The sequence below is a fragment of the Heliangelus exortis genome, chromosome 13, assembly GCF_036169615.1.
Source record: "Heliangelus exortis chromosome 13, bHelExo1.hap1, whole genome shotgun sequence".
NCBI classification, from domain to species: Eukaryota; Metazoa; Chordata; class Aves; order Apodiformes; family Trochilidae; genus Heliangelus; species Heliangelus exortis.
Window position 1 is genome coordinate 18368978 of NC_092434.1, and position 27069 is coordinate 18396046.

General features: G+C 51.1%; 2 protein-coding genes across 3 annotated transcripts in view; both read right to left on the minus strand.

The window, feature by feature from the left end:
* The window catches only part of THAP11 (THAP domain containing 11), a 123723-nt gene that overhangs the window by 89509 nt on the left and 7145 nt on the right, over nt 1-27069 (minus strand). The gene's annotated exons all lie outside the window — the stretch shown is intronic.
* Nucleotides 1253-26022, minus strand: NUTF2 (nuclear transport factor 2). 2 transcript variants are annotated; one of them, XM_071757214.1, is made up of 5 exons: nt 25913-26022; nt 14769-14893; nt 10959-11030; nt 6925-7023; nt 1253-1802 (listed from the first exon to the last, which is right to left on the minus strand). In XM_071757214.1, exons 2-5 carry the CDS (start codon nt 14865-14867, stop codon nt 1689-1691), a joined length of 384 nt encoding a protein of 127 aa, XP_071613315.1. In that variant the 5' UTR covers nt 14868-14893; nt 25913-26022; the 3' UTR covers nt 1253-1688. The 2 variants fall into 2 exon arrangements, with proteins under 2 accessions (XP_071613315.1, XP_071613316.1); XM_071757215.1 differs by lacking the exon at nt 25913-26022 and adding an exon at nt 25086-25294.

Below are 27069 nucleotides of genomic sequence, written 5' to 3' on the forward strand. Positions count from 1 at the left end.
GGACAGCGAGGGGACAGTGAGTGGGGTCACTGGTGTTCAGGCTTCTGCCCCTAAACACAGGAGCTGAGAGCCAACCTCTCAGACCCAGCTGGAAAAGCTGCTGAAAGAGGGGAAAAAAAGTTTGTATGGGCCAGGGCCTTCCTGAGCTGCCTTCCCTGGGGAGGGAGCTTCCCTGAGGAGCTGCTGGCAGGCAGAGGGTACCCCCAGCCAGCACCCCACACACCCCACAGCCAGCACCCCACACACCCCCAGCCAGCACCCACACACCCCACACACACACACAGCCAGCACCCCACACACCCCACAGCCAGCACCCCACACACCCCACACACCCCCAGCCAGCACCCCACACACCCCACAGCCAGCACCCCACACACCCCACAGCCAGCACCCCACAACCAGCCCACAACCAGCACCCCCACACACCCCACAGCCAGCACCCCACACACCCACAGCCAGCACCCCACACACCCCACACACCCACAGCCAGCACCCCACACACCCACAGCCAGCACCCACACACCCCACAGCCAGCACCCCACACCCCCACAGCCAGCACCCCACACACCCCACAGCCAGCACCCCACAGACCCCACAGCCAGCACCCCACACACCCACAGCCAGCACCCCCACAGCCAGCACCCCACACACCCCACACCCCCCAGCCAGCACCCCACACACCCCCAGCCAGCACCCCACACACCCACAGCCAGCACCCCACACACCCCACACACCCACAGCCAGCACCCCACACACCCCACAGCCAGCACCCCACACCCCCACAGCCAGCACCCCACAGACCCCACACACCCACAGCCAGCACCCCACACACCCACAGCCAGCACCCCACACACCCCACACACCCACAGCCAGCACCCCACACACCCACAGCCAGCACCCCCACAGCCAGCACCCACACAGCCAGCACCCCACACACCCCACACACCCCACAGCCAGCACCCCACACACCCCCAGCCAGCACCCCACACACCCCACACCCCCCAGCCAGCACCCCACACACCCTACAGCCAGCACCCCACACACCCCACACCCCCACAGCCAGCACCCCACAACCAGCCCACAAGCAGCACCCCCACACACCCCACAGCCAGCACCCCACAGACCCCACAGCCAGCACCCCACACACCCCACACACCCACAGCCAGCACCCACACAGACCCCACAGCCAGCACCCCACACAGACCCCACAGCCAGCACCCACACAGACCCCACAGCCAACTCAGTAAAACAATTTAAACTGTTAAGAAAATCTTATGATTTTATTGTGTAATGGAGCATTGGAACATCTGAACAAATCAATATCTGGGCTGCACAGGCTGCTGTTGTTTCATTTCTTTGGGTTATAGAGCATCTTGTCAGTACATAAACAACAACCCTTCTGGATTAGGGATTCTTCCCAAGGCATGCTGGTACAACACAAATTTCTCTTATCAAATGCAGCTAGGTCTAAGTTCCAAACATCATGCACAAGAAACTCATCTAGTGACAATGTAAACTCAGCAGAGGTCACAGCTCTTGCTCACTCAGGCTCTGCAGTGCTGCAGCTTTGTGTATGATATTTGGAATGTTCCGTGCGTGTGAATAATACCAGTAAGAGGAGAGGAGAAAAAGAAAACCAAAAAAAAAACCCAAAAAAAAAAAATCCCGGGTGCCTGGGGGTCACCAGCTCAGCCAAAGTTGTGCAGTGCTAGCCTGAACATGTCATTGGTGCAAACCCAGGCATCGTTGATGTTCTTTAATAGAAATATCTGGTGGAATCCCATGATAGGGTCTTCATCAGCCTGCAGAAAGACAGGAAAAAAAGGGTGAAGTGGTTGTTTTGGGGGGGAAATGCACTCTGAACCTTACGACACAAAAGCTGACAGGAACAGCGATGTCCCCTGCTGCAGGACACCCAGAGACACCCAGAAAACCAGAGGGTCTGCTCCAGGACAAGCCCCCAGGGCCCACCCACCCCCCAGAAAACCTGCAGGAGCACCTCTGAAGCTGGGGCTTTCTGTAAGAGCTGGGGAGAGCTCACCCCAGCAGCCTCACACACTGCCAGGAGGGTGTCTGCCCCTCTGCTGAAGCACAGAGCTGCCCTGAGCCTCTCTGAGGAACCAGGCACGGCCCAAGGGGTCACTCTGTGGCTGCTCTACCCCAGGACCAACCCTGCCTGGGGAGCAGCCTGCAGACAGCTCTCCCAGCACAGGGCCAGGCACCCCATTTCCCCTGCCCAGGAGCAGCCTGAAGGGAGTGGAGTGCCTGCTGAGGCTGGGGGATGCTCCAGGCACAGGGAGCCTCAGCTCCTGCCCTTCACCCCCCAGGCAGGGCCCGGGGCCTGAGCTCCAGTTCATGGAGGACAAAAGCAGAGAACAGCTCCAGGGAGCTGTGTCCTGCACACAGCTGGGTGCCTGGAGATGCTCCAGACAGCACAGACCAGTCCTACCCCACTTTACTTATGTTCAATCTCCATCACAGCCTAACTGAAAATTTACTCTTACTTTCCACTTCAAATTTAAAACTTTGTCCAAAAATTTGCATTCCAGGTGTGAGTCCAGGCTTGAAACAGGGGGGGGGTTATTTTTCCTACAAAGCTTTCCTTCCTTTATGCAGTTCAAATTCTTTCATGACAACATTCTGAAAGTAAAAATTAAAAAAAAAAAAAAAAAAAAAAAAAGTCACAGCATCAGCCTGGAAGGATCCCTCTGCTCTCTAGCCCAGCACCATGCTCAGCACCAGCAGGCACCACATCAGCCACAGCTTTGCCTGGCAGAGTCTCCCAAGGCTCCAGGACCAGACCCTTCACTAGGTGGCCATGCACCATGCCTGAGCTTCAGACCTCCCATGAAAATAAAATCTTTCCCTATGTCCAATTTGAACCTCCCAGTCATGGTTTGCAGCCACTGTCCCTTGTCACCCTGTCTGGCAACACGGAGAGGAGTTTTCTCCAAGAGTTTTCTTCCCACCCACATTTCAGGCAGGTTGCTCTCATCCATCTCCTCTCCAGGCTTTTTGATCTCTCTTTTTTGATCTCTTTTCTGATGTTTTAATGCAACCCCTCAGACCTGGAGACTCCAGACTGCAGAAAGCCCTCAGCTCCCCTCAGCTGGGAGGTGTCTGGCTGTCAGGTGCAATGTTACTTTCTCATCAAGTTTAGCCACACAACTTTTTTCTTCTTGCCTGCTCAGAAAGAGTTTTACTCTTTCACCAGCACCCACAGCAGCTGCTGATTGAACTCGTGGCTCCCCTGATCCCAAAGGAAAGGTTAATTACTCCAGAGAGCAACTTCTGGAGATGGCCAAGCCTCACTGAGCAGGCTTTAAGCAGAGCTTCAAGTGTCCAGCATGCATTCCAACACCACCCAGTGATTTTAATTGCAAATTTGCTTTCCCTCTTTAAGACCAGGAAGCAGCACGTGGCAATTAGTTAGCAGAGTTAATTCTGCAACAATCACTCCAAAAGTGACACTCTGGGGGAGAGCCAGGAGTGGCACCTTGCTCTGAGAAGGCAAAAGCCCCAGCCATGCTCCTCAGGCCAGGCCAAGGGACAGAAGAGGGAGAGGGGAGCAGTCCTTACTGAGGCAGGGCAGCCAGGGCTGCAGGGAGGGCAGGGGGGGCAGGGGGCTACAGGTTGTGGAGGGACAGCCTGAAGACTTCATTGGTGCACACCCAGGCACCTTGGAGACTTTTCAACAGAAAGGTTTGGTGGAAGCCTAGAACTTGGTCATCATCTGCCTGAGCAGGACAGGAGAAACACATCAGAGGGTGAACATCACACCAAATGGAAATCCCTGAAGGCTTCAGCTGGGGCACCCACCCAGGCAATGAGAGGCAGAACAAATGGTAACAGAAATAGGATAAGTGGAGGTGCATTTATTTTACTTCTATAAATAGCAGAAAACACACTGCTACCTATCCCAACACCCATTAAAGAGGACTCTGCTGCTTCTACTCAGACCCTCAGCAGTGACATTCACCCTACTCAGATGCTCTGATATTCCCCAGCACCTTCCCCAAGCAGCTGCTGGGGCAGGGTCCCTCAGTGCAGCAGATCATTATGCTGCAAAATGATTTTTTTTTATAAATTATTTCCAGTTTCTATTGGTGTCAGCATGCTGGGCTGCAGACTGGAGCAGGACAGAGGCAGATGCAGCCCCTGCCCTCATCACAGGACAAGGACTTCAGACCCCACTTCCAGCAGGGGAGGCCAAAGGCTTAAACCAATCCCAATCTGGAGGTTTATTTAAAGTGTAATACTCTGGTAAAGAGTTTAAACAACCACAGTCCTTGGCCCCACTATCTTTTCAGAGCTACTCCTGCACAAGTAAGAAGAGGGAAGAGGTTCTGTGTCAATTTGGTTGCAGTTCAAAGTTTTCCCACTTTGGTTTGTTTGGGCTTTTTCCTGAAATCAAACAAAATCAAAATACAATGGTTTAAAGAAGAAATACCAAGTGTGCCCAGCTCACTGAATGAGTTTCAACTGAACTCCTGGGAGCAGCAGTTCAAGTGTCTAAGGCCTCAAAATTCATTTAAATATCATGCAAAGAGAGTAAAGAGAGTTCTTAGAAAGGACATAGTTATTATTTTCTTGGATTACTCTACAAAAAGCATTATGAATGCTCCTTTGCTACATAAAGCAAAGCAAGGTTTGAAAACCTGCAGAGGAGTGAGGAGCATCACTTGTAGTGGGCTCTGAAGGTTCTGGCTCCCAGCCCAATGAGAAGGGGAACAAACAGCAAGCAGGGACCATGCCTGTTCCCTCAAACCCTCCTCCCAATGCCCTTCAAAGTCTTCTCCCCTGTGCAAATTTTTTTTCCTGCTTTCTGAGCTCAACAGATGCAGGTTGTGCACACCAGCCACACCATGAGAAAGGCACCATTTAAACAGAATTAGGAATGCTTCTCCATGTTTATGCTTTAAGGTGTTCAGCTGGAGCTGCCAACGAGCCCTTGTTCAATGCTCTGCACCCAACTCTTCCCTCTGGGTGCTTTGTACAGGGAGCAGCACTGAGAGGCATCAACACCTCTCTGGTAGCACAAAAAAAAAGTATTTTGTGCACAGGACAGCCAGGTTCACATCGTGCTACAGACTGCTGCTATTTCATTTGTCCCCTTGTAAAACATCACAGCAGGCAGAAGCAAGAAGTTGACTTTCTGGACACTTCCTCAGTGAGGAGCAGCATTCCCAGCCACTAAAATGTCTTTTTTCAAGCTAAGACTGGAGACACATACACATGAACAGCTGAAAACTGTTGCCTTTCCTACTGAAAATTCACAAAGTTTGTCTGGATCATGACAAGGCATATTTGAATCCAGTATGCTTGTTCCAAGAACCTGGACACACTATCACCTGATCCCTGAATTATTCAGAGGATAAAAACAGCACAGTATAAAAAAATGATTCCAAGCCATGGCATGTACAGAAAAATCCCAAACTGCATCTAAACCCTAACAACCCTACTGAAGGATGAGCAACTCAAAAGCTTTGCAGAATCCTTTAAGAACCTGGTATCTTGCCATGGGCTTCAGTACAGCTGTGATCTGCTTCATGATGACCCAAGAACCCCAAAAACTGACTGTGCAGAACCAGGTGTGGGTGGCACTGGCCTGAGACACTGAAACAAGAAGTCTGGGTGACATCCCTCAGCTTTGTGCACTGCCAGGCTCAGAGATGAGCTCAGCTCCACAGCTGAGCTCCCCAGGGCCACCTGAGGCCGGGCAACAGGAAAGCTGGAATCCAGCTTCCAGCTAGGAAGCAGGAGCAGCTTCCCTGAGAGCCAGAGCTGTCTGTGTTATTCCTACAAGTGCCTGCAATCCTTTGGAACTGCTCTTCCCAGCCCAGGAGCAGCCAGGCTGCCAGGCCAAGGTTTGCTCAGCAGCAGTGCAGGCACTGGGAGCTGGAATGCTCAGAGGAAAGGAAAAGCCAAGCAGTCATTTTTTAGGGAACCTGGCTTCAAGGAACTTGAAAAGACTGGATGGCTTTAGTGTCCTGACCTGGCAGCATGGCTGGAACAAAACCTGGCAGTTCAGAACTAACTCTGCCCCTCTGCACTATTCCTGTGTTATGGGGCATCTTAGAAATAAACTCTGCCCAGCGTGGGGGAGTTCTGCCCACAGCTGCAATGTAAAAATACAGGGAACTTTCTGCACATTCCAGGACAACCTTTCATTAATAAGTAGTCTCATTTATTTACAAGTCTGCAGCCCTGGTATATTAAGAGGCAGCATTTCCACAGAAGAGCAGAAGACTGGGTAAATCTGCACAGTTCAATAATTTAACTTAAACAGCAATGCAGTCACACTGTAGCCTGAAAAATAACCTGATTTCTTCCCAAGAAGCTGTTCCAACCACAAGCATCTGAGCTCAGAGACAACATTCCCATTGCTGAACCAGTTCTGTCTCCAGAGTTAACTGGACTGCACTGACACCAGGACTGTGTTCTTGTGTCCTGTGCAAGGGACCTTCTTGTGTCCTGAAGGGGTGTCAGCTAACACCAAATGTCTATCACATCCCAGCTGGGTGCACAAATGACATCAAACTGGATGTGCTGATATTGCCCAAGAACACTGTAATGATGCTTTTAATGCAGAGGACTCAGAAACCTCACTGTGCAAGAGAAATCCTGATGTTTCCAGCCCCTGCCTGGTGTTTGTGTGTACAGTACAACCCATGGCAGCTGTAACCCATGGTTACCTGTGTCACATCACTGTGCAGTCACAGCAGGTTCACCTAGAGCAAGTTACCTGAGGGGTGAGCAGTTTCCTGACAGTCCTGAGCAGCAGAATTATGTTCCCACAGGAGCTTACAGTGTTCCTTCCCCACCCAAGGGAGCATTTTCATGTTTTCAGAAATCAGATGGGTTAGAATCCTGCAGAAACCTAAGCCACAAGCATTTTGTTAACCTGTAAGGGAAGGAGTTTACCTTTAGCTGTCCCACTACCATACTGAGTATACAGCTGTCAGGTGTAGGCTGGTGGTCTTGTGCTGTGATGCTGTGCTGTATTTTTTGGAAAGGGAGGCTCTACAATGAAGAGAAAGTAAAATCAGGATGTGTACAGTCACTGCATTCCTTAACTTACCAAACACTCAGCAAATCCAACATTATGGAGGGTGAGAGTGTTGTGCAGGGACAGTGGCTGCACCTGGGCACTGCTCAGGCTGGGCTGAGCATGAACAGTTGTGGTTTTCAGGCACTGAGGTAAAGCAGCACAGCACAGCACAGCACAGCACAGCACAGCACATCACATCACATCACATCACATCACATCACATCACATCACATCACATCACATCACATCACATCACATCACATCACATCACATCACATCACATCACATCACATCACATCACAGAGAGGAGGAGCAGCACCTTTTCCTTGTCTAATTACACTGCCCTAAGAGCTCTGGTTCATCTCCAAGCTGAACATTCACATGATGAAGGCACAAAGCTGCTCTGCTCTGAAGAGAATGAGAAGATTGGGCCATTTAACACTGGGGCTTTACCAGGCAACTCCAAATTTGGGGTGAAGTGGCTGTGGACACAGGGCAAGCACAGGAAAGGTGCCTGAACAAGAACCAGTGCTCAGAACCTGAAACCCACATAGCCACCCTGCCCCTTTTTTCTTTGCTTCTGGAGAGAATCTGAAGGAAATAAACATAGGAACAGTCCCCATCTTTGGCATGTAGCAGGCAGGAGCAGGGGGAAAGAAGGAGGAAGTGAGGAAAACCACACACTGAAAAGACAAAAAAAAAAAGCTTTCCATGCTCATGTAGCATTTGGAAGTATGACTGGAGTTAAGTGTGCAAGGAACACCTCCTGAGAAACACCTGACACTGGGGAGCAATTCCTCTCTTTCTGCTTAGTCCATGGATGACTCCAAGCTCTGAACATCAAATATCCTGGGGATCTGGCATGGGAATGCAGCTCTGGCACTGCCCTAGCAGGGGGCACAGAGGGGTCTGAGTGACCAGGAGACAGACACCAGAGATGATCACTGCAGTATGCAGGCAGTCAAACCCTGGGTTGTACTTCCATGCCTTTGCTTCACCTCCCTGGGTTGCTAACAGGTTGGGGCAGACTCAAGGAGGTGCTCTGGTGAGTTCTATCTACACTTCCCTCCAGTGCAAGGAGCCCAAAAGACTTCCTAGAAGTCCTGTGGGCAAGAGCAGGAGATCTGAGTCCTCCTGCCATGGACTCTGATAAGTCTAAGACTTCCCAAACAATACCAGGAACCTCAATCCTTAGATAGTTGAGCACCCCAACTGTGGAAGGACCAACACCTGGAGAAGCAAAGGAAATGTACAGAGCACCCCTGATCAGAGGGATACTGATACAACACTCCTCAGTAATCCCTGCAGCACTGTGACCTGGCTGGGAGAACAATCCCAGCCCACCAGGAACCACAGAGCACACCACTGCTTTCTGATGCAGAACAGGCATCCTGTAACTAAAAAAAAAAAAAAAATAAAATTCCAGAGCAGTCTTATCTGAGCTATCAGCAGAATATTTTTCTGGAGTCATCATCCCAAACTGGAATGGGCACAGGCAGAGGCTGGGACACTGCACACCCTTCCTGGGCCAGAGTGGAAGCTTTCCCAGCCCAGCACCACAGCTTCTTGTGGAACAAGTCCTGCCAGAAGAGGCTCCTGAAAAGCAGAGGGATGAGGAGGAAACAATGGGGCTGTATCCAGAGCCCAGCCTCCAGTGTGATGAGATGCCAGGGAGAGGTGAGACTGGGAAGAGAACAAAAGAGAGGCAAGAGCCCTGCCAAGTGGTGACAAGGCTGGATAAGATGGTGCCTGTTTCAAGTATCAGAGAGGTTTAGGGAGAAAAGGACCAGCCACAAACTCCTCGTGTGATGCACTGGGGGAAATCCCCAGGAAAACAAAAGAGATTCAGCTGATGGGACAGAGCACCAGCCCAGAGGATAGAGAGAAGTTACCTCAAGAGGAGGGCTGCTTGGGAACATCCCTCTGTGCTGGAGAGAAGCATTTCTTGGTACAAAAAGTACAACAAAAGCAACCAACAAATGAGAAGCAGTGCAACAGCCACGGCCTTTGGTGTCCTCCAACAAGAAAACTTGTCTGGGCTCTCACTGCCAACACCAAGGAATCCTCCTTGGAGACAATGAGGAGAAATTCTGCAGGAATAAGTCAAGTGCCTGAGACTCACTCCTGGCAACAAAGCCACCTGGCCCTGCTTCTTCCTTGCTTCCAGGAGGCTCACAGAGCTACAGGATTATTTTGTATGCTCATGTAAACCAGGCTGCCCCTGTTGAGGACAGCTGGAAACAACTCCTAAGTCCAGCACCAATTAAGACACAAGGCCCAAATGTCAGCTCCCACTTTGCAGCAAGGCCCAGCAGTGTCTGCACAACCTCCTCTTGCTGTACTGGCACCACCACAAAGCTGCCAAGGTGCTGTAGTGTGGCTGTTTCACAGCAGAGAACTTGCTGGAAAGGCAAACCTGCCACTGAAGAGCACAGAACTGTGCTGGAGTGCACAAGAATTCCAGTGATCTGCTCAGCTAAGAAGCTCCAGAAGCAATGGAGTGGGTGAGCACACGAGGCTGCCCCAGCAAACACAGCCCAAGCAGCTGAGTGCTGACAGATCTGCAGGAGCCATCAGCTGCAGGGTAAGCTGAGACAGCTCCAAAAGGAGTCCTGGCACTGGAGGGACAGGGAGTAACTCTACTGTGTTGCTTCCTCACCTTAAGCAGCTGGATACAAGTCAGAAAAGAATCCCCTGAGGCAAAGCAGCAGGCTTGCACTCCTCAGGCAGGGCACATGAATGCAGAAAGCCCAGCTTGCACTACACAGGGAAGTAAAGATGAGGAATGCTCTGGTGGGAGAGGGGCTGATCTCCCCTGGGCCAGGTCCAAGGCAGCAGCCTGAGCCACCGTGGCCAAGCAAATGCTCAGCTGGTTGGGTGTCTGATGGCTGCTAGCCCAGAGGGCTGAGGAACACAGAGTACACAAACAAGTAACTCCAGAGCCTGAGGAGCCCCTCACCTAGGAGCAAGAACTTGCAAGCTGTGCTATTCTGAGGGCTGCAGCCCTCTCAAAGGCAGTGTGGGCACCTAAAACACAGCAGCAAAACCAAAGCTCAGCCTTCAGAGATGTCTTGGATGAAAGCAGGGATTCCAAAAGCAGCAGCTGTGCAACAAGCATTCAGGTTCCAAAGATTTTTCTTCTCAGTGTGTACTAAAAAGGGTCTGTCTGTCTGTCTGTCTGTCTGATGGGCCTGAGCAGAGTGGCCAGGGACCTGCAGCCTTCCACCTGGCTGCCAAGAGACTCAAACTTCCCAGACTCCTGACAGCTTAGAGCTCACACCCAGTGTTACAACAAAGCAGAGATTCACACAAAAAGATCTGAGGGAGAGTTTCAGTCCCTGCATGGTAAGAAATGCCTTCCTCTCCCCTGATGATGGGGAGTCCTGAGCCCTCAATACTCACAGGTGAACAACTGACAGGTGCTACAGTGATGACAAGTGCAGGTTCTGCATTATACAACTCATTTGCAGGTTAGGGATCAAAAAAACCCATTGTTTCATGCAATGATGTGCTGAACCCTTAACAGGGAGATCCAAGGAACAGGTTTGCTACTGCTACTGCCTTGGCATGCTTTAAAAGAACAACAAAAAAAAAAACAAAACAACACCTTTCATGCTTCCACATTTTGGGGTCAGCTTGTGAACTTTCCTTTTTTAAATAAATCAACAATAGCAGTCACAAAATAACTTTACAAACTAATAGAGTCAGTAAACATTCTACTATCAGAGCCCCAAATCAAACACCCCACTACAGAGAATTAAATCACTTTTTGAAGACCAAAAGTTGGCAACACAAGTCCCATGGGGAGAGTTTTAAAGTGCTGGAGTCAACCCCAAATTTGCAGAAGAAATTAATTTATTCTTCAGAATTTGTTGCCCAAAACATCCAGTAAGGACTGCAGACTTACAGAGAGTTTTTCAACAATAGCTGCTTTGCCCTGGAACTGCTGTCCTTCCCACGTAAGGCATGATGCATCAATCTGAAGGGAAAAGAAGAAAAAAAAAAACAAACAACCTGCTTAGGTAACCCTGAAGCAATCCTCATCAGACACTCTTCTTATTTGGCATCTATCCCTAGAGCCCAGCTACTGGGAAACTGCCTCAGAGAATGACAGAAAGAATAAAGAGGAACTGGAAAACTTTGGAATAAACTAGAAATGAAGTACACTAAATTTCATTATCATTATTTCACCAGCAAAAAAGAAAAATCCCTGCCTTAGGATCCAAGCCAGCTTTCAGAGGAAAATCTTAAGGATGTAAAAATAATAATCCTATGGATGCAAAGTCAAGCCTGTGAAGGGACAAAAATACATGAAAAAACCCTGACAAAATGACTTGCACTACCATTTTTCCCCCCCTCAGGTATCAGCCTGCACATCCTACTCACACACACCAAAGCAGAATGTGCCTCTAAAGGTTTTTTAACAGACTGCCCTGAGGCACTCCAGTACCTGCAGGAGGGGGTTCTGAGCATGCAGTGCCAGGAGCTTTCTGTCCAGCTCAGGACACACAAAATCCTCCTATGGACACAGCTCTGCCTCCTCAAATCCAGTGTCAAACCCTGGCAAACAGAGCCTTAAACTTGGCTTCCACTGAGCTCCAAGCTGCCATCTCCAGACAATCCCACCTGTACCTGATGCACCCTGCTAGTCCTTCCAGCTTTTTGAGTTTCAACACACCCAGGAATGTGATTCCCAGCTCCTTCCCATCCAATCTTCAACTCTCACTAAAGCTCTCAGCAGAAAATGGCAGATTCCAAAGGATTCCATTTGTCTGTTCTCTGGTAGATTTTCCAGGCTCTGTTTCCCATCACCACACAAAGCCAACTCTTTCAGCTGAGCCTCCACACCAATCACAACCACTCCAATAAAGCTTCTGGTTCTCCACATGGCATCAGAATGACCCCAACAATGCAGCAGGGGCCAAGAGAACAGGGAAGGGGAGCAGGGGCAGCAGCACAGAGCATTTCAGGGGCAGAGATGCAACCCAAAGCAGTGCCCTGAACACAGCTCCCCTGGAGCCTGGCCATGTCCTGCTCAGGAGGGAGCAGCCACACAGCCACCACCCTCCTGCCATGGCATCACTCCTGAGGCTGCTGGCTTGGGAAGCAGGGGGAGGCTCTCCTCAAGCATCCAACCACAGGGGATGCAGAACCTGCCTTCCTGAGCCCTCTGCAGCACTCAGGAGGTGGTGCAGGGCCCTCCTGCTGCTTCCAAGAGCAGCAGAGGACACAGATAAAGGTGATGAGGAATCAGTGTCCCCTGGCTCACTGCTACAGGTCACCTGCACAGCCCCTTGCTGACTGTGTGATGTGTGGGTCTGGGAGCAACTGCTTCAAGACCAACAAGTGACCCCTCCTCTACCCTGAAAGCCCTGCAGAGGAGAAAACAGCACAAAAAGGTGAAAGTATTTCATTCCAGGTAGCCACACACCCAAAGCAGGGGAAGGGAGCAGCTGCAGCATCTTCCTGCAACACAACTGCAGAGGTCTGACTGTAAAACAAGGCTTTGACTCCATGCCAGAGTTCCTGTAACTCAGTGAAGTCACAGCAAAAGTGTCCCAGACTCCTACCTGAGACAGGTGACAAAGGCTCAGTTGACTTGGATCACACCACTAAGGGAGAAAATTGAACCCTGGGATGGAAGCAGCAGCACAGGATGGCAGAGGAGGCAGAACAAACCCCAGAGCTCCCTGCTGCTTTCCTGCTGCCTCCCACAGGGCAAGCAGAACCTCCTCTAACTCAGCCATTTTAAGAGCTCAGTGCATTTCAGCCACACAAAACAGGGTCCACAAAAGAACACACCAGGACCTGCACCTCCACTGAGAAGCAGAAAGATCCTGAGGGTGGAAAAGCCTTGGAGTTCACTGTATGGAGGAATTTCTGTCAGCCTGTCCTTAAGCAGCAGGATCCTGAGGACTGCCATCATCTGTGGTAACACGACAGGAACTGCCAAGTGCCTTCATATTTAAAGGTGTGGCCTGAACACCATCTACTTGGTTTTCTTGCTTTATTGCTCCATGGCCAAACCAAGGCAACAATCTAGCACAGCAAATACACAGCAATCCAAAGAGCAAATCAGTGCTGGGGGTCCTGCTAAGGTGTAAGGAGAGGGGGGTCAGACAGTGTTCCTGCAACAGTTCAAATCCTCAAGAGCTTGGTGAAGCTTCCAAGAGTTGATGCAGCACATGAGAAACAGCACAGGGAGCAGGACATGCAGCTGGAAGACTGGAAAGACTTGAGAGTCTTGCTGAAGCAGCCCAGTGAGCATAGAATCATAGAATCATAGAATCCTAGGGGTTGGAAGGGACCTGGAAAGATCATCTAGTCCAACCCCCCCTGCCAGAGCAGGGCCCCCTAGAGTACATCCCCTAGGAACGTGTCCAGGTGGGTTTTGAATGTCTCCAGTGAAGGAGACTCCACAACCCCCCTGGGCAGCCTGTTCCAGGGCTCTGTCACCCTTACAGTAAAAAAATTTTTTCTGATATTCAACTTGAACCTCCTATGCTCCAATTTACACCCATTACCCCTTGTCCTATCACTGGTCACCACTGAGAAAAGCCTAACTCCATCTCCCTGACACTCACCCCTTACATATTTGAAAACATTGATGAGGTCACCCCTCAGTCTCCTTTTCTCCAAACTAAAGAGCCCCAGCTCCCTCAGCCTTTCCTCATAAGGGAGATGTTCCACTCCCTTAATCATCTCAGTAGCTCTGCGCTGGACTCTTTCAAGCACTTCCCTGTCCTTCTTGAACTGAGGGGCCCAGAACTGGACACAATACTCCAGGTGTGGCCTCACCAATGCAGAATAGAGGGGGAGGAGAACCTCTCTTGACCTCCTAACCACACCCTTTCTAATGCACCCCAGGATGCCATTGGCCTTCTTGGCCACAAGGGCACATTGCTGGCTCATGGGCATCTTCTTGTCTACCAGGACCCCCAGGTCTCTTTCACCTCCACTGCTCTCCAGCAGGTCAGCCCCCAACCTATACTGGGACCTCGTGTTGTTCTTCCCCAAATGCAAAACAAAACTCTACACTTCCCCTTGTTGAATTAGCAGGCAGCATTCCTCCCACCACACAGAGAGCACTCTGCACCTGCTGGAGAAGTCTTCCCCCAAACCTAGAACAGGGTCTTGCTTGCATGTTAGTGGCAGTCTCCTCATTTCAGAAACCAAATCTACTTTGCCCCAAGTAAGGAACAAAAATAAAAAGCTTATTTTTGAAGCTATTTCGACTGAATTTAAACTCAGCAAATTTTAAACTGGATTCAAAAGTCTAAACCTATTTTTATATGTTCTGAGGATTAAAACAAAATGAGCTCTGACAAACACCTGCAAAAACCTGAACACAGAGTGGGCCTTAAATCACATCCCCCCTCAAGAGGGATCCAAGGAAATCCCTGCCTGTAAATTAATGGCAAACTAAGGCTGGCATATGTGGGTCTAGTGAGAATTTCAAAGGAACATCATCTGTCCCCTCCACTACAAGCCACTGCCCACACCCAGCCAGTGGGTTCCTGAGCCTGCCTGCCTGGCAGCCAAAGCCCAGAACAGAAATGACAAGCAGAAAAAGTGCAGTTAACAAAAGCTGAGTGTGCTTGCACTGACTGACATTCTGGAGTCAGGATAAAACCCACCATCCCACCTCGTGTATTCCCACACCTCAAAACAGGGAAACCTGGGGCAGAGTCCCAGCCCCCTTTCTGCAGATACTCACATATATTGCTCCTAGTTGAGTCCTGTCTGCATCAAAAAGCTGGTAGTAATGTTGTACAAAGCTGGACCCAATCTGCTCCCAGATAGGCTTGTCTCCCATTCTGAATCCTCACCTCAAGCCAGTGACTGTAAAACAAAACCAAAAAGTCATCAGAAAGAGCAATCAGACCCACAAACATAACAGTTGGATTGAGCATTAACCATCAGCAAACACAGATCCTCCCAGCTGGCCAGAATTTGTCTTTCTAGGACAAATCTCACCTCTGTATCCCAGGCTTCTCTGAATCAACCAAGGATACCAAATGGTTTCATTTCTCATTACAGCATTTGGTGATTTCTAATTATTTCATGTGAGGTCACAACTCACATCCTGAGGTGGAGAACAAGGACAGAACTGAGTGTTATCACCTCGTGCTCAGGTATTTCACAAATCACACCACCTGAAAACCTGGCCAGCACTTGCTAGTTCAACTTTGATGTCATTTACTGGAAACAACAGGCAGGTTCTGTGAGCAGCTTACACCCAGGGACTGATGCATGCAGCTCTTCAGGTACCCAGCACCCTGAGGCCACCCCAAGGGGACACAAGAGGAGTTCTGGCACCAGCTGAATGTTCCCAGGGCAGGAACTGGAGCTCAGAGCCAGCTCTGACACTTCTGCAGGGCAGTCCCTGGAGTTCAGAGCAATGACACAGAGCCCCCAGGCAGAGCAGTCCTGAAGCTGTCATGCAGAGTCAGCACAGATAAAAAGTCACCATCCCAGGAAGGTTTTCAAGAGAGTAAATTCACTCTTTAGCCTCCTATCTCTCTGAAAGACTGAAGGATTGTGCTAAATTCAGAGCACAACCAGGCAGGGCCCAAGCCCCATGATGTTACAGTTTCAGAGCTGAGTTTACTTCCAGCAAACAATTAAACTTGCTAAAAGCCAAACCCTGAGTCACCACCAGGCCCTCTTTGCAGCCCTGGCCAGGAACCCTGGAGCTCCACAAGTCTGGAAAGGTGTGAAATTCTGTTTTAGGACACAGGACATGGTGGTTATTTTGGCTTCTCTTAGATGTCAATTAGTCACACACCTGCTCAAGATCTGACAAATTCCTAAGAGAGACAAAACCCAAATTCCTAAGATCTCTGCACAAGCACTGCTAGGACTGGCTTTCTGAGCACAGAAAAGATCTCTTATTTTAGGCCTTTGGCCATTTGAGCTTTACTCCTACAAACAGGAACTGAAATGGCTTCAGACCCTAGGCCAGAAGTTCTTGGGTTACACAATTCTGGCCAGAGCTGGAGCAGAGCAAATACCCTGCAGTGCAGGAGCCACCAGACAAGTTCTCAGGGTGGTAAATTCAATTGCCAAAGTAAAATACAAACCAAGAACAACTTCTAGGGCTGAGAGACCCAGAGTGCTGGGGAGAAAAAACGATTGGCACCTGTGGAGCAGAGACCAGGACAGGAGAGAACTGGGAAGCTGGTTCTCCCTGCTGCTGCTTTGTGGCCTGTGAAAAGAGCAGAGGCACAGCAGGAAGAGCTTGAGCTGTGCCAAGGCACCACAAAAGCAGCCCATAAACTCCAGCAGACATCTAACTGGTGCTGGCTGCATGCTGGCTCTCAAGTGGACCTTAGAAATTTAATTTGATTTGATTAAAGGATGAGGTAAAACTAACTTTCTACAGAAACATATCAGAGCCATCCTTATTTCAATACCAACCACTAGACAGACAATCTGGTCAACAAACTCTGTAACCCTGCACACCAAGACTAAAAAGTCAAAGCCTTACTGCCACATAACTAATATTTGAACTGCTCCTAAAAGATCTACAGTCTGGCAGCAGCCACCATCACATCCTCCACTGGCACTTCCCACACACCACTCAGCCTGAAGTTTTACCAAGGGGGTCACTCCTCTGGAAAACCAGGTCACAAATTAAAAGTCCATCCAAGCACAACAAGGTTTAAAAAGCAAAACACAGACCCTGAATAACCCAAACATCTTGACAAGAGGAAAGGTTTATGGGCTGGGCATCCATGACTGCCACACAATAGCTTAACATGCAGCAGATGTTTGATTTCTAACAGCTTCAGCCCCTATTAAAGTATTTCATGTTGCAAGAAAATCACTCTAAAACCACCTCACCAGCTGCCTGGAAGCTGTGCTGAGGGATGCCCACCCTGCTCTTAGGGAGGACTTGTCAGGAAACCCAGCAGTGCCATTAGTCACTTCTGAAGGCTGCTGCTTCCACCCCAGACCTGCAAGGAACAGCTTGGGATGGCTGGGCTGGAGCCAGCAAACACTGCAAATCATTTCTGTGATCCCTTTTTATGCATTGCCAGAGCTCCAGCTGCAGCCCATGAACTCACCCCCCTCTCAGGTCCCCTTCCCAAACACACACCCTTCAGCCTGGCTGGCAGCACTGATGCTCACACAGCTGATGCTGGGTGAGGCACTGAACAGCAAATGGACATCAGCTCCTTTCCTGCAGCTGAGATCATTCCCCACAGCCACACTGGGACTCCCTCCCTCCCTCCTCACACCTCCCAGCACCATCAGACTGGACCAGGATCCAGCTGGGTGCCAGCACTGCTCCTCCCTGGGAACCAGAGCCTGGCACCTCCTCACCCAGGCACCAGATGCCTCCTGTTCAGTCCTGACACTGAGAGGAAGCCTTGGAGACTGCAAGGAATTAAAGAATTTGTATTTTAAATAGAGGAAGTAGCCTTATGGCTTCTAAAACTGAAAATTAGTATGTTAGGCTGCTATCCCCTTCAAAAAAAAAAAAAGTATTTGTATTTTGGCAGATAAAATACCACTGAACAGATTTAAAAAAAAATGTTTATAAATTTGACCTGCTAAAATACTGATTTTGCTAGAAGTGAGCACCAAAATGAAAACAAAATGCTGCTAAGACTAATAATCCTTGATTTTTTCTTTTGTTATAACCTTGCTCTTTTTTTCTGTACCACTCATATGGTTTTGTTGAACATTTTAGTTCTCCCTGGAAAGGTTGTTTATTTTCCTTTTCTGTTTTGTCACCTTTTCCTCCCTACTTATGTCTTCTGTCTGTCACTACACATGTTAAGAAGCTTGGAGATGCACCTGAAGAAAGAACAAGCAGTGACTGAGCTGTGTCACCAGGACTCTCCCCTTCACTGAGACTGCACTGATGTTTATCAGGCTGCTTTAATGAGCTACGTGTAATCTGAAAGGCTCTGAAGATCTGTTCCCAAGCCAGGAAGAATCCATGCTCTTGTCAAACTCAGCACCCCTGTGCCTCACAGCCAAACCCATCCATGGTTCACTCACCCTTGGGCTGGAGATAAGAACATTCAGTGAGCACTGAGCAGGCAAGAGGTGCCCTGTAAGCACCCCAGATGTGAGACAGCACCTGCTGGAAGTTCCCCCTGTGTCTTGCTGGATAGCCCAGCTTCACTTCCCTTGAAAAAGGAGAGAGTTTCCTCAAGCTAATTGATTTTCTTTCCTTTGCCACTTCAAACCTCACTGCATCCCCTTCAACCCATCCCAGCCCCTTTAGTAACAGGAGTGCAGCAGCAGAGCTCCCAGCACAACTCTCACTGCTGCACCCCCTGCCCTGTGCTCACACCAGAGCTGATCCCCCCCTCACACCAGAGCTGATTCCCCCCTCACACCAGAGCTGATTCCCCCCTCACACCAGAGCTGATTCCCCTTCACACCAGAGCTGATCCCCCCTCACACCAGAGCTGATTCCCCCTCACACCAGAGCTGATCCCCCCTCACACCAGAGCTGATTCCCCTTCACACCAGAGCTGATCCCCCCTCACACCAGAGCTGATTCCCCCTCACACCAGAGCTGATCCCCCCTCACACCAGAGCTGATCCCCCCCTCACACCAGAGCTGATTCCCCCTCACACCAGAGCTGATTCCCCCTCACACCAGAGCTGATTCCCCCTCACACCAGAGCTGATCCCCCCCTCACACCAGAGCTGATCCCCCCCTCACACCAGAGCTGATCCCCCCTCACACCAGAGCTGATCCCCCCTCACACCAGAGCTGATCCCCCCTCACACCAGAGCTGATCCCCCCTCACACCAGAGCTGATCCCCCCTCACACCAGAGCTGATCCCCCCCTCACACCAGAGCTGATCCCCCCTCACACCAGAGCTGATCCTCCCTCACACCAGAGCTGATCCCCCCTCACACCAGAGCTGATCCCCCCTCACACCAGAGCTGATCCCACCCTCACACCAGAGCTGATCCCCCCTCACACCAGAGCTGATCCCCCCTCACACCAGAGCTGATCCCCCCTCACACCAGAGCTGATCCCCCCTCTCCCAAGCACCCCCAGCAGGCAGTGCTCAGCCTGGGAGCCAGCACAGAGAAGCTGCAGCTCTCAGGTACACACTGACCCCCTGCCTGCTGCTCACTGATGCCTGAACCACATTTCCAAAGAGCTCTGCCAGGCCAGACACCACCACACCCTCCTGCCCCTCTCACACCAGGGCTCTCCCTGCCAGCTGACACAGCTCCCCAGGATCCTCACCGTCTGCCCCTGCCCTGCCACCCAGCACAGGGGGCACACAGCACCCCTCGAGACACACCAGAGGGGTTGGAATCCAGACCCTAACCCATGCAGGATTCCCAGCTCCCCTACACACGGTCCCAGCCTCCCCACACCAGCAGGATTCCTCCTCTTGTGCCCACAGGGTGTGTAACACCCACCACTTGTGCTGCTGTTCCCCAAAGGCCACACCACACACACCCTGACCTTGCCCTGCAGCCCCTACAGCCCTGCAGGAAGGTTCCCCCCATCTCCTGGGCACCAGAGTGATGTGGAGCTGGATGAGCCTAAGAGCAGGAACAGCAGGGGAAAGGAAGGTGTGAGGCAGAGAGGACTGGAGGAGAAAGGAGTCTTCAGGCTGGGGTTACAGTGCCCTCAGACAACAGGCAGTGCCCACAACAGGCAGACACACAGGACCTTTCACACTGCCTGTCACACTTGGGTGTTCCTGCCTGCTCTCACCCCTTGCTTCTCTGCCTCACACTTGCCATGAAACCACCACCACCAGACTGAGCATTGCTCCTGGGGGAGCACTGACAAGGCCCATTTCTGCAAAAGGTCTGAATGAAACCTCTTCCCATGGCTCTGTTCAGCAAACAGGAAACCACAACACAACCTGAGGTGATTCTTTGTCATGCTGCAGCACCAAGTGCCTCCTTCTGCTTAAGCATCAAAGCCACTTGGAGGTAAAACCCAAGGAAAAGCCACTTTTTTACTTGGCAAAAACTTACTGAGTTGCCTGCTGACCAACAAGTACCCAGAGCACTTTTCCTGAAGCAAGAGCAGCCCTGGGAGCAGGTGGGTTATTGTCACATCTTGGCAGTATGGAGAAAAACCAAATAATTGTTTCAGCCCACAGCTGTGTTTGCTGCACCATGAGGCCTGGACATCTGTCAGCTTTCTGCTATCTAGTGCAAAAAAAGAAGGATTATTTAATTCAAACATGGCAGACCTGCACCTCTGTAAGAACCCTACCAACAAAAATCCAGCTGAGCACTCACAATGTCAAAGTGCCAAATGCTAAAGCAGTCCCAGGTCACCTCCAGGGGCTGCCACATGGAAAAAACAAGATACATGCACAGAACCAGGAGAACGAGGCAGGCAAACAGGCTCAGGAAAGACTTTCTGATCTGAGGAGCAGGAAGAAAAGACAACACAGATTGTGGGGGGGGAAAACTCCAAACCAATCCATCCCAACATGCTGGTGGAAGAAAAACCTGCTGCCTATTATGCAGGTATGGCTACATTTATTCCATAAGTAATCACACCATAATAAACCACACTCCCTGGATATCCAAGCTGGCCCCACACACCTCTGCACCTGAGTTAAATCCCCTTAAGACTGAATCCCATCTTGTTTTCTGGAAGATTTGAAAATCAGTGTAACAAGAGAGCACCAATGCTCCTTTTGATTGGTGCTGGTCCACAGCAAACATGATTTAGCCCATCAGTCCCTGGGCTCTTCACTACTGATTAACAAGGGCAAATGAGGACAGTGAAAGAGCTCCTGGTTGCCTCAGGTCCAGTCATCCGTGCAATTTCTACCATTCATTTGTATTTTTGATCACTCAGATTAAAGGGTGGGCAGTCTTCAGACCACAGGAAGAAAGAAATAAGTAAAGCACTAAGGGTTTTAGATCATTTTTCCTTTCATCTCTTCTCTGTTGCCACTAAAACTGACAAAGCTGGGAATGTCTCCTGGACACACTTTCTAGGAACACAAGGGAACCAGAGGCACAGCTCAGTTAATCTCAACCAGCTCATCTATCCCACTGCACCAGGGATCACCTGGTAACAGATTATCCTCCTTCAGCAAAGGCTGCACTTGCAGCAGAAGGAAACCAGAGCAGTAATTCAGGCTGCAAGGGACCTCTCCTCCAGCTCAAAGCAGGCTCAGCTGGAGATGCTCAGACCAGGCTGCCTGTGCCTTTATCCACTTTGATCCCCCAAAACTGATGCTGGGGACTACAAAGTGCTGCAAGGAACCTGTTGTGTTGCTCAGCTGTGCTCACACACAGGGCAGCTCTTCCATCCCCAACCACAATCCCAGCTCTTCCCATTCCTGTCTCCTGTGCTCCCCACAAGCACTGCTGGGAAAAGCCTGGCTCCAGTGTCCTGCCCAAGGTCTGATGGAATCCATGCCCAAGCCCTCTCTTCCCTGGCTCACCAGCCCCAGGCCAGGCAGAATGCACCCCAGCATGGGAGGGATGAAACTGGGACTGAGGGAGGGATGAAACTGGGACTGACTGGGGGACCTCAGCAGCCATTTCTCCCAAACACACCAAACCCCTTTCTATGAAATCCCAACTTAGTGGTGCTTTGAAAACCTACAAAACTCCCACTGAGGGACAAACTCAGAGGCACCAAGCAGCACTTCTTCCCTGAGGCACCAAGTTATGGCTCAGCTTGGAAGGGACCTTAGAGCCCACCTACTCCATCCTCCCTCTCCTGGGGGGGATTCCTCTTCACTGCACAAAGCTGCTCAGTCTCACCCAACCTCAACACCTCCAGGGAGGGGGCAGCCACACCTTCTCTGTTCCAGACTCTCACCACCCTCCTACTGCAGAACTTCTCCCTCAGATCTAATCTAAACCCCTTCTCCTTCAGTTTAAAACCACTTCCCTTGTCCTGTCAGTGGCCACTTGATGCAAAGTCCCTCTGCAGCCCCCCTGGGGGTTCCTTTCAGCAGGTCCAAGGTCCCCCCAGAGTCTCCTCCAGGCTGAACAATCCCAGCTCCCTCAGCCTCTCCTGGGAGCAGAGCTGCTCCATCCAGCCCCTGGATCATGTTTGGGGCCCTCCTCTGGATTAATTCCAACAGATCTGGGTCCTTCTTATGCTGCAGACACCAGAACTGGTCCCAGAGGAGCTCACTGATCCACAGGGGTTAATGGTCTGAAAAGGACCCACCAGAAATTACTGATTTCAGCAGAGATCTTCACCTAGTAATTGCCATGAGCTGCACTGGGCAAAAAAATTACATTATTCTAAATATGTTTGCAGATCTAAAAATAAGTCCAGATATGTGAGCAGCAGAAGGATGGGAAAGGAGAAAGGGTGGGAGTGATGAGGCACAAACTGCCTCCTTCTAAAAAAATAAGGAAAATAAATGCACTTTCCCTTTCTTCATCTTTTTATTCCTTTCCTCCAACTTCATTAAAACAAATTTAACACACAAATTATGCCACCCTGAGGTATTTTTGTTTTGTTACAGATGTCAGCAAGGCCAAGTCAGTCCAGCAGCTGGGGAGGACTCTGGGGGAGCTCTCACTGTGCCTGTACCTGGATGCTCACCCTGTCTGCAGCCTGAGAAACAGGGGCAGAGTCAGTCCAGCTGATCACTAAATCCACAGACATCAGAGAGAAGTGCACAGGGAGACAAAGTTAAGCAACACCCACAGCACTACACAGCTGGCATTTTCTCCACAGTACTTGTGCTGCCATCAAAAAACTGAACTCAAGTTTACAGTGCTGAAGTCCCAGCTCTTTTTCCCAGGATGAAGCCAAAACTACTCAGTTTTAAACTAAAAGGAGATACTGGGGGGCAGCACTGAGCCACCACTTGTTTCTTTATCTTAGGCACAATAACCCTGTATTTCAGCTCCAAGTTTCTTGGAGATGTTATCTGATATTTCTTGCAGATTATCAGATATTTCTCCATCTCTGACTACCATGGCAGCTGTGTCAGGCTAAGAGGAAAACTGGGGACTGATTTTTAAGTTATGGAAGCAGAGGTCATATTTCAATTATAACCTCTTTTTTTTTCTACTGATTCATCAGTTAAAAAACCCCCATTGTTCACTAACTCAACAGCAAAATAACACTCAGGGTTATTTTTTTATTCCAAACAAAACTTCTACCAACAATGGCAATTTGACCCTTGCAAGTTTTCATGCAGTCCACAGCTGAAGTTTGGTACATTTGAAAAAATTCCTGGTTTAGGTAGGCTGAAGTAGCCAGCTTTGTAAATAACAACCCTGAATTAGAGAGCACAAAGGTAATCAACCCTAAAAAATAACTCTGGGTACCCTGGTGCAGTGCCAAATGCAAGAGAAGTGAGGTAGCATTGCTATTTTGCATGATATTGCCCCAGAAATCGAGAGGCAGCCACAGCATTCCTGACTAGGAGCAAGAAAAATAAGAAATATTTTCTGCAGAATGCTTTCTGAACCCCAAACTTTCACCTCAAGGCTCTTTACACCTCTCCTCCATACAACTGCTAGCAGGTCTTCAGTGGAGAGCCAAATTTCCAAAAATACACCTTAAAAGTCACCAAAGCTTTTCCTGTAGTACCTGCCCAACCATCCTAACACTTTCCAACCCCCACACGTTTTCCCCCCTCTCGTTTTGCTTCCTTTTTTCCAGCCTGTAACACACAATAGCCCTGAATCCCAGAAACATGGTATGGAAGCACACACAGTAGTCACAAACAAATGGGAATTACCAAAGCTAAGACCACAACATTTAGGAGATTTCAAACTGAAAGAAATCATCCTTACAGCTGCTCCCAGCTATCATTATACACTGCACTGCTTCCACAAAACACAGTCCACACCACCAAGGGGATGCCCCTCAGTAATTTAATAACAGGGACAAAAGAAGCCCCAGCAGAGAGAAATGCAGGTTTTTACCATTTATATTTTCCTAAGCAACTCAACAAACACAGATGTTAGGGCAAATATATTGCAAATAATCTAACTAACTAGCAAATAATCTAACAAATAACCTAACAAATAACCTAACAAATAACCTAACAAATAACCTAACAAATAACCTAACAAATAACCTAACAAATAACCTAACAAATACCCTAACTAACAAATACCCTAACTAACAAATACCCTAACTAACAAATACCCTAACTAACAAATACCCTAACTAACAAATACCCTAACTAACAAATACCCTAACTAACAAATACCCTAACTAACAAATACCCTAACTAACAAATACCCTAACTAACAAATACCCTAACTAACAAATACCCTAACTAACAAATACCCTAACTAACAAATACCCTAACTAACAAATACCCTAACTAACAAATACCCTAACTAACAAATAACCTAACTAACAAATACCCTAACTAACAAATAACCTAACTAACAAATAACCTAACTAACAAATAACCTAACAAATAACTCAAAATCTTTAAGAACTATTAAGTAATAGTTACAACCTCCTCTGGAAATGAGTTATCCAGTCTAAAAGTGAGCCAAAACGTTGCTATACTTTGCTATGTTTCACTGACAATATTTCTATGTACAGTAATCTATTTCTACACAGAGATGTGCCTGGCTTTTTTTTTTTCCTGCTAGAAGAAAACTTCTCTCCACACACAAACCCAGAAAGCAGGACTTCAACCCAATTTTCACCCAGAAAGAGAGAAAAAGTATCAAGTTGAGAAGGTGGCTGACTGAGCACCCCTGCCTCTGAGGCAGCAGAGCTGCAGCCGGCTCCTCCTCAAGCGTTCACCGGGGCTTTGTTCCCGTCCGACTGCACCCTGTGTGCCCCAAATCCAGCTCCAGAACTCACCCACGTTCACGCGGGACGTGATCAGCTCCAGATGAACACTTACACAGGGACACAGCCTGCCCCGGACCGCCTTAAACGTGAACGGGAAGAACGGCGTCTCGGGGACTTAATGACCTTGGAAAATTTCCTATTTAAAGTGCAACATCCACTCCTCAGGGCGTTTTTGCGGGATTTGATCGGTTTTAAGGCTAAAAGGGGACAACAGCCACAGAGGTGGAAGGAAAAAAAAAAAAACATTTCTTGGAGAACCACACCTGAACCTGGCAACTCAAAGGGAACAACCACAGGACGCCAGCAGCTCGCTGAGCACATCCAGCTGGGCACTTTCACTCCAGGTAGGAGCGAACCTTTCCTGCTGTCCCTGGAAAGCGATCCGGGCTCCCCGAGGAGCTCCCGTTCCCGGGCAGCGGAGTCAGCACCCCAAGGGCACCCAGGGGAAACCCGACCCTGCTCCCCCCACGCACACACCGGGTGGGCCCCCCGGAGCCGAACCCCCCCCCCTCTCCGCCCCCTTCCTCCCTCCCACCCCCCCCGGGGTCCCCAAGGGGCGGTCCCGGTGCCTCAGCCCCGAGCCGGCGGGGGCAGGGGCAGCACCCCCGGACCTGGCTGCGGGCAGCCCCGGCAGGGCTGAGCTCCTCTCCCCGTTCCCCGCCTCACGGAGCCCGCACTCCCCCCCGGCCGAGCCCGATCGCTTTCCGGAGCGGGGCCCGGGGCCTCGCACCCCCCGGCCCCCCGCACACGGACCCCGCACACGGAGCCGCGCCCGTCCCCGGACGGAGCCGCGCCGGCAGCTCCGCTCCCTCAGCCAGGGAGCGCGGGAGCCGGGACGCGGCCGCCGCCCCTCGGGACCCGCGCTGCCGCCGCCTCAAAGACGGGGAAGGTCAGGGCGGCTCCGGCCGCCGCCCCCCGCCCGGACCGGCCACCGGCTGCGGGCGGCGCCCCGCGGCGGGGCTGGAACCGGAGCGCGGGGCCGCCGGGCGGGGCGGCGTTCGTGTGCGGCCTTCGAGGGTCCGCCCGGTGCCGGCCCCGCTCCCGCCAGCCCCGCCGCGGTCCCGGCCGCCGCCCCGCCCCCCGCACTCACCCCGCGGCTCCCACTATGGCGGCGGCGGCGGCACCGTGCGCGGCGCGAGCCCCCTCAGCCTCTCTCGCCCGCGCTCCCCGCCCCGCCTGGCCCCGCCCCGCCGGCCCCGCCCCGCGGCACGCCGGGACAGCGAGTCCCGCCGGCGGACGGAGCGCCCACGGGGAGGGGCCCTGGGGACTACAACTCCCGACGTGCTCCGCGCCGCCTGCCGCCGGGGCTCATTTGAATGAAGGAACGAGGCCCGCGCGGCGCTGGCCCCGCAGGCGGTGCCCCGGAGCATTGTGGGATAGTGGCGGGGCGGGGAGGCTTGGCGGGGTGGGGGGGTGCGGCCTGTCCCGCCACAGCCCCGCACCCACCCCCCCTGCAGGGCCCCGCAGCCTCCATGACCGACCCCGCTCTGCCCAGGAGGGGGTCACGGGCCCGGGGGTGGGCACGGCCCTTGAAGCCCCGGGCCCAGCTCCCCCGCAGCGACTGCGAATGTCCCGGGGAAAGGTCCCGGGGTTGTCCCGGTGCCAGGGTTTTATCCCAAGGAGGGCGGGAGGAAGGGTTCCACCCTCAGGGGGCTGTGGGCCCGGGGGGTGAAGTGGGAGCTGAGCCCCAGTGAGCTGCAGGTCCTGAAAGTCTTTTTTTGTGTTTTTTTTTAACTCCCCTAACGAGGTGTAAAAAAACCTGTTAATTAATTTTTTTTGTTTTAATCCATAAAAAATGGAACTGCTTAGCGGGGTTGCAGTGAAAAAGTTAGCTGAAAAGCTGTGGGGTGCTAGGAAAGAGCCTTTGGTTAAATCCTTGCCAACAGAAGTGGTCTGGAAAACGGGGTCCTGGTGGAGGCCCCGAGCAGGAGCCCCGGGAGGGACAGGGAGGGACAGGGAGGGACAGGGAGGGACAGAGAGGGACAGGGAGGGACAGGGAGGGACAGGGAGGGACAGGGAGGGACAGAGAGGGACAAGGAGGGACAAGGAGGGACAGAGAGGGACACGGAGGGACAGAGAGGGGCAGGGAGGGGCAGGGAGGGACGAGGAGGGACGAGGAGGGACAAGGAGGGACAGGGAGGGACAAGGAGGGACACAGAGGGGCTCAGGGAGGGGCAGAGTCTTCATGAGGAGCTCAGATCCCAAGATGAGCCTGCAGGAGGTGAGTGTGAGGTGTGTGTGAGGTGG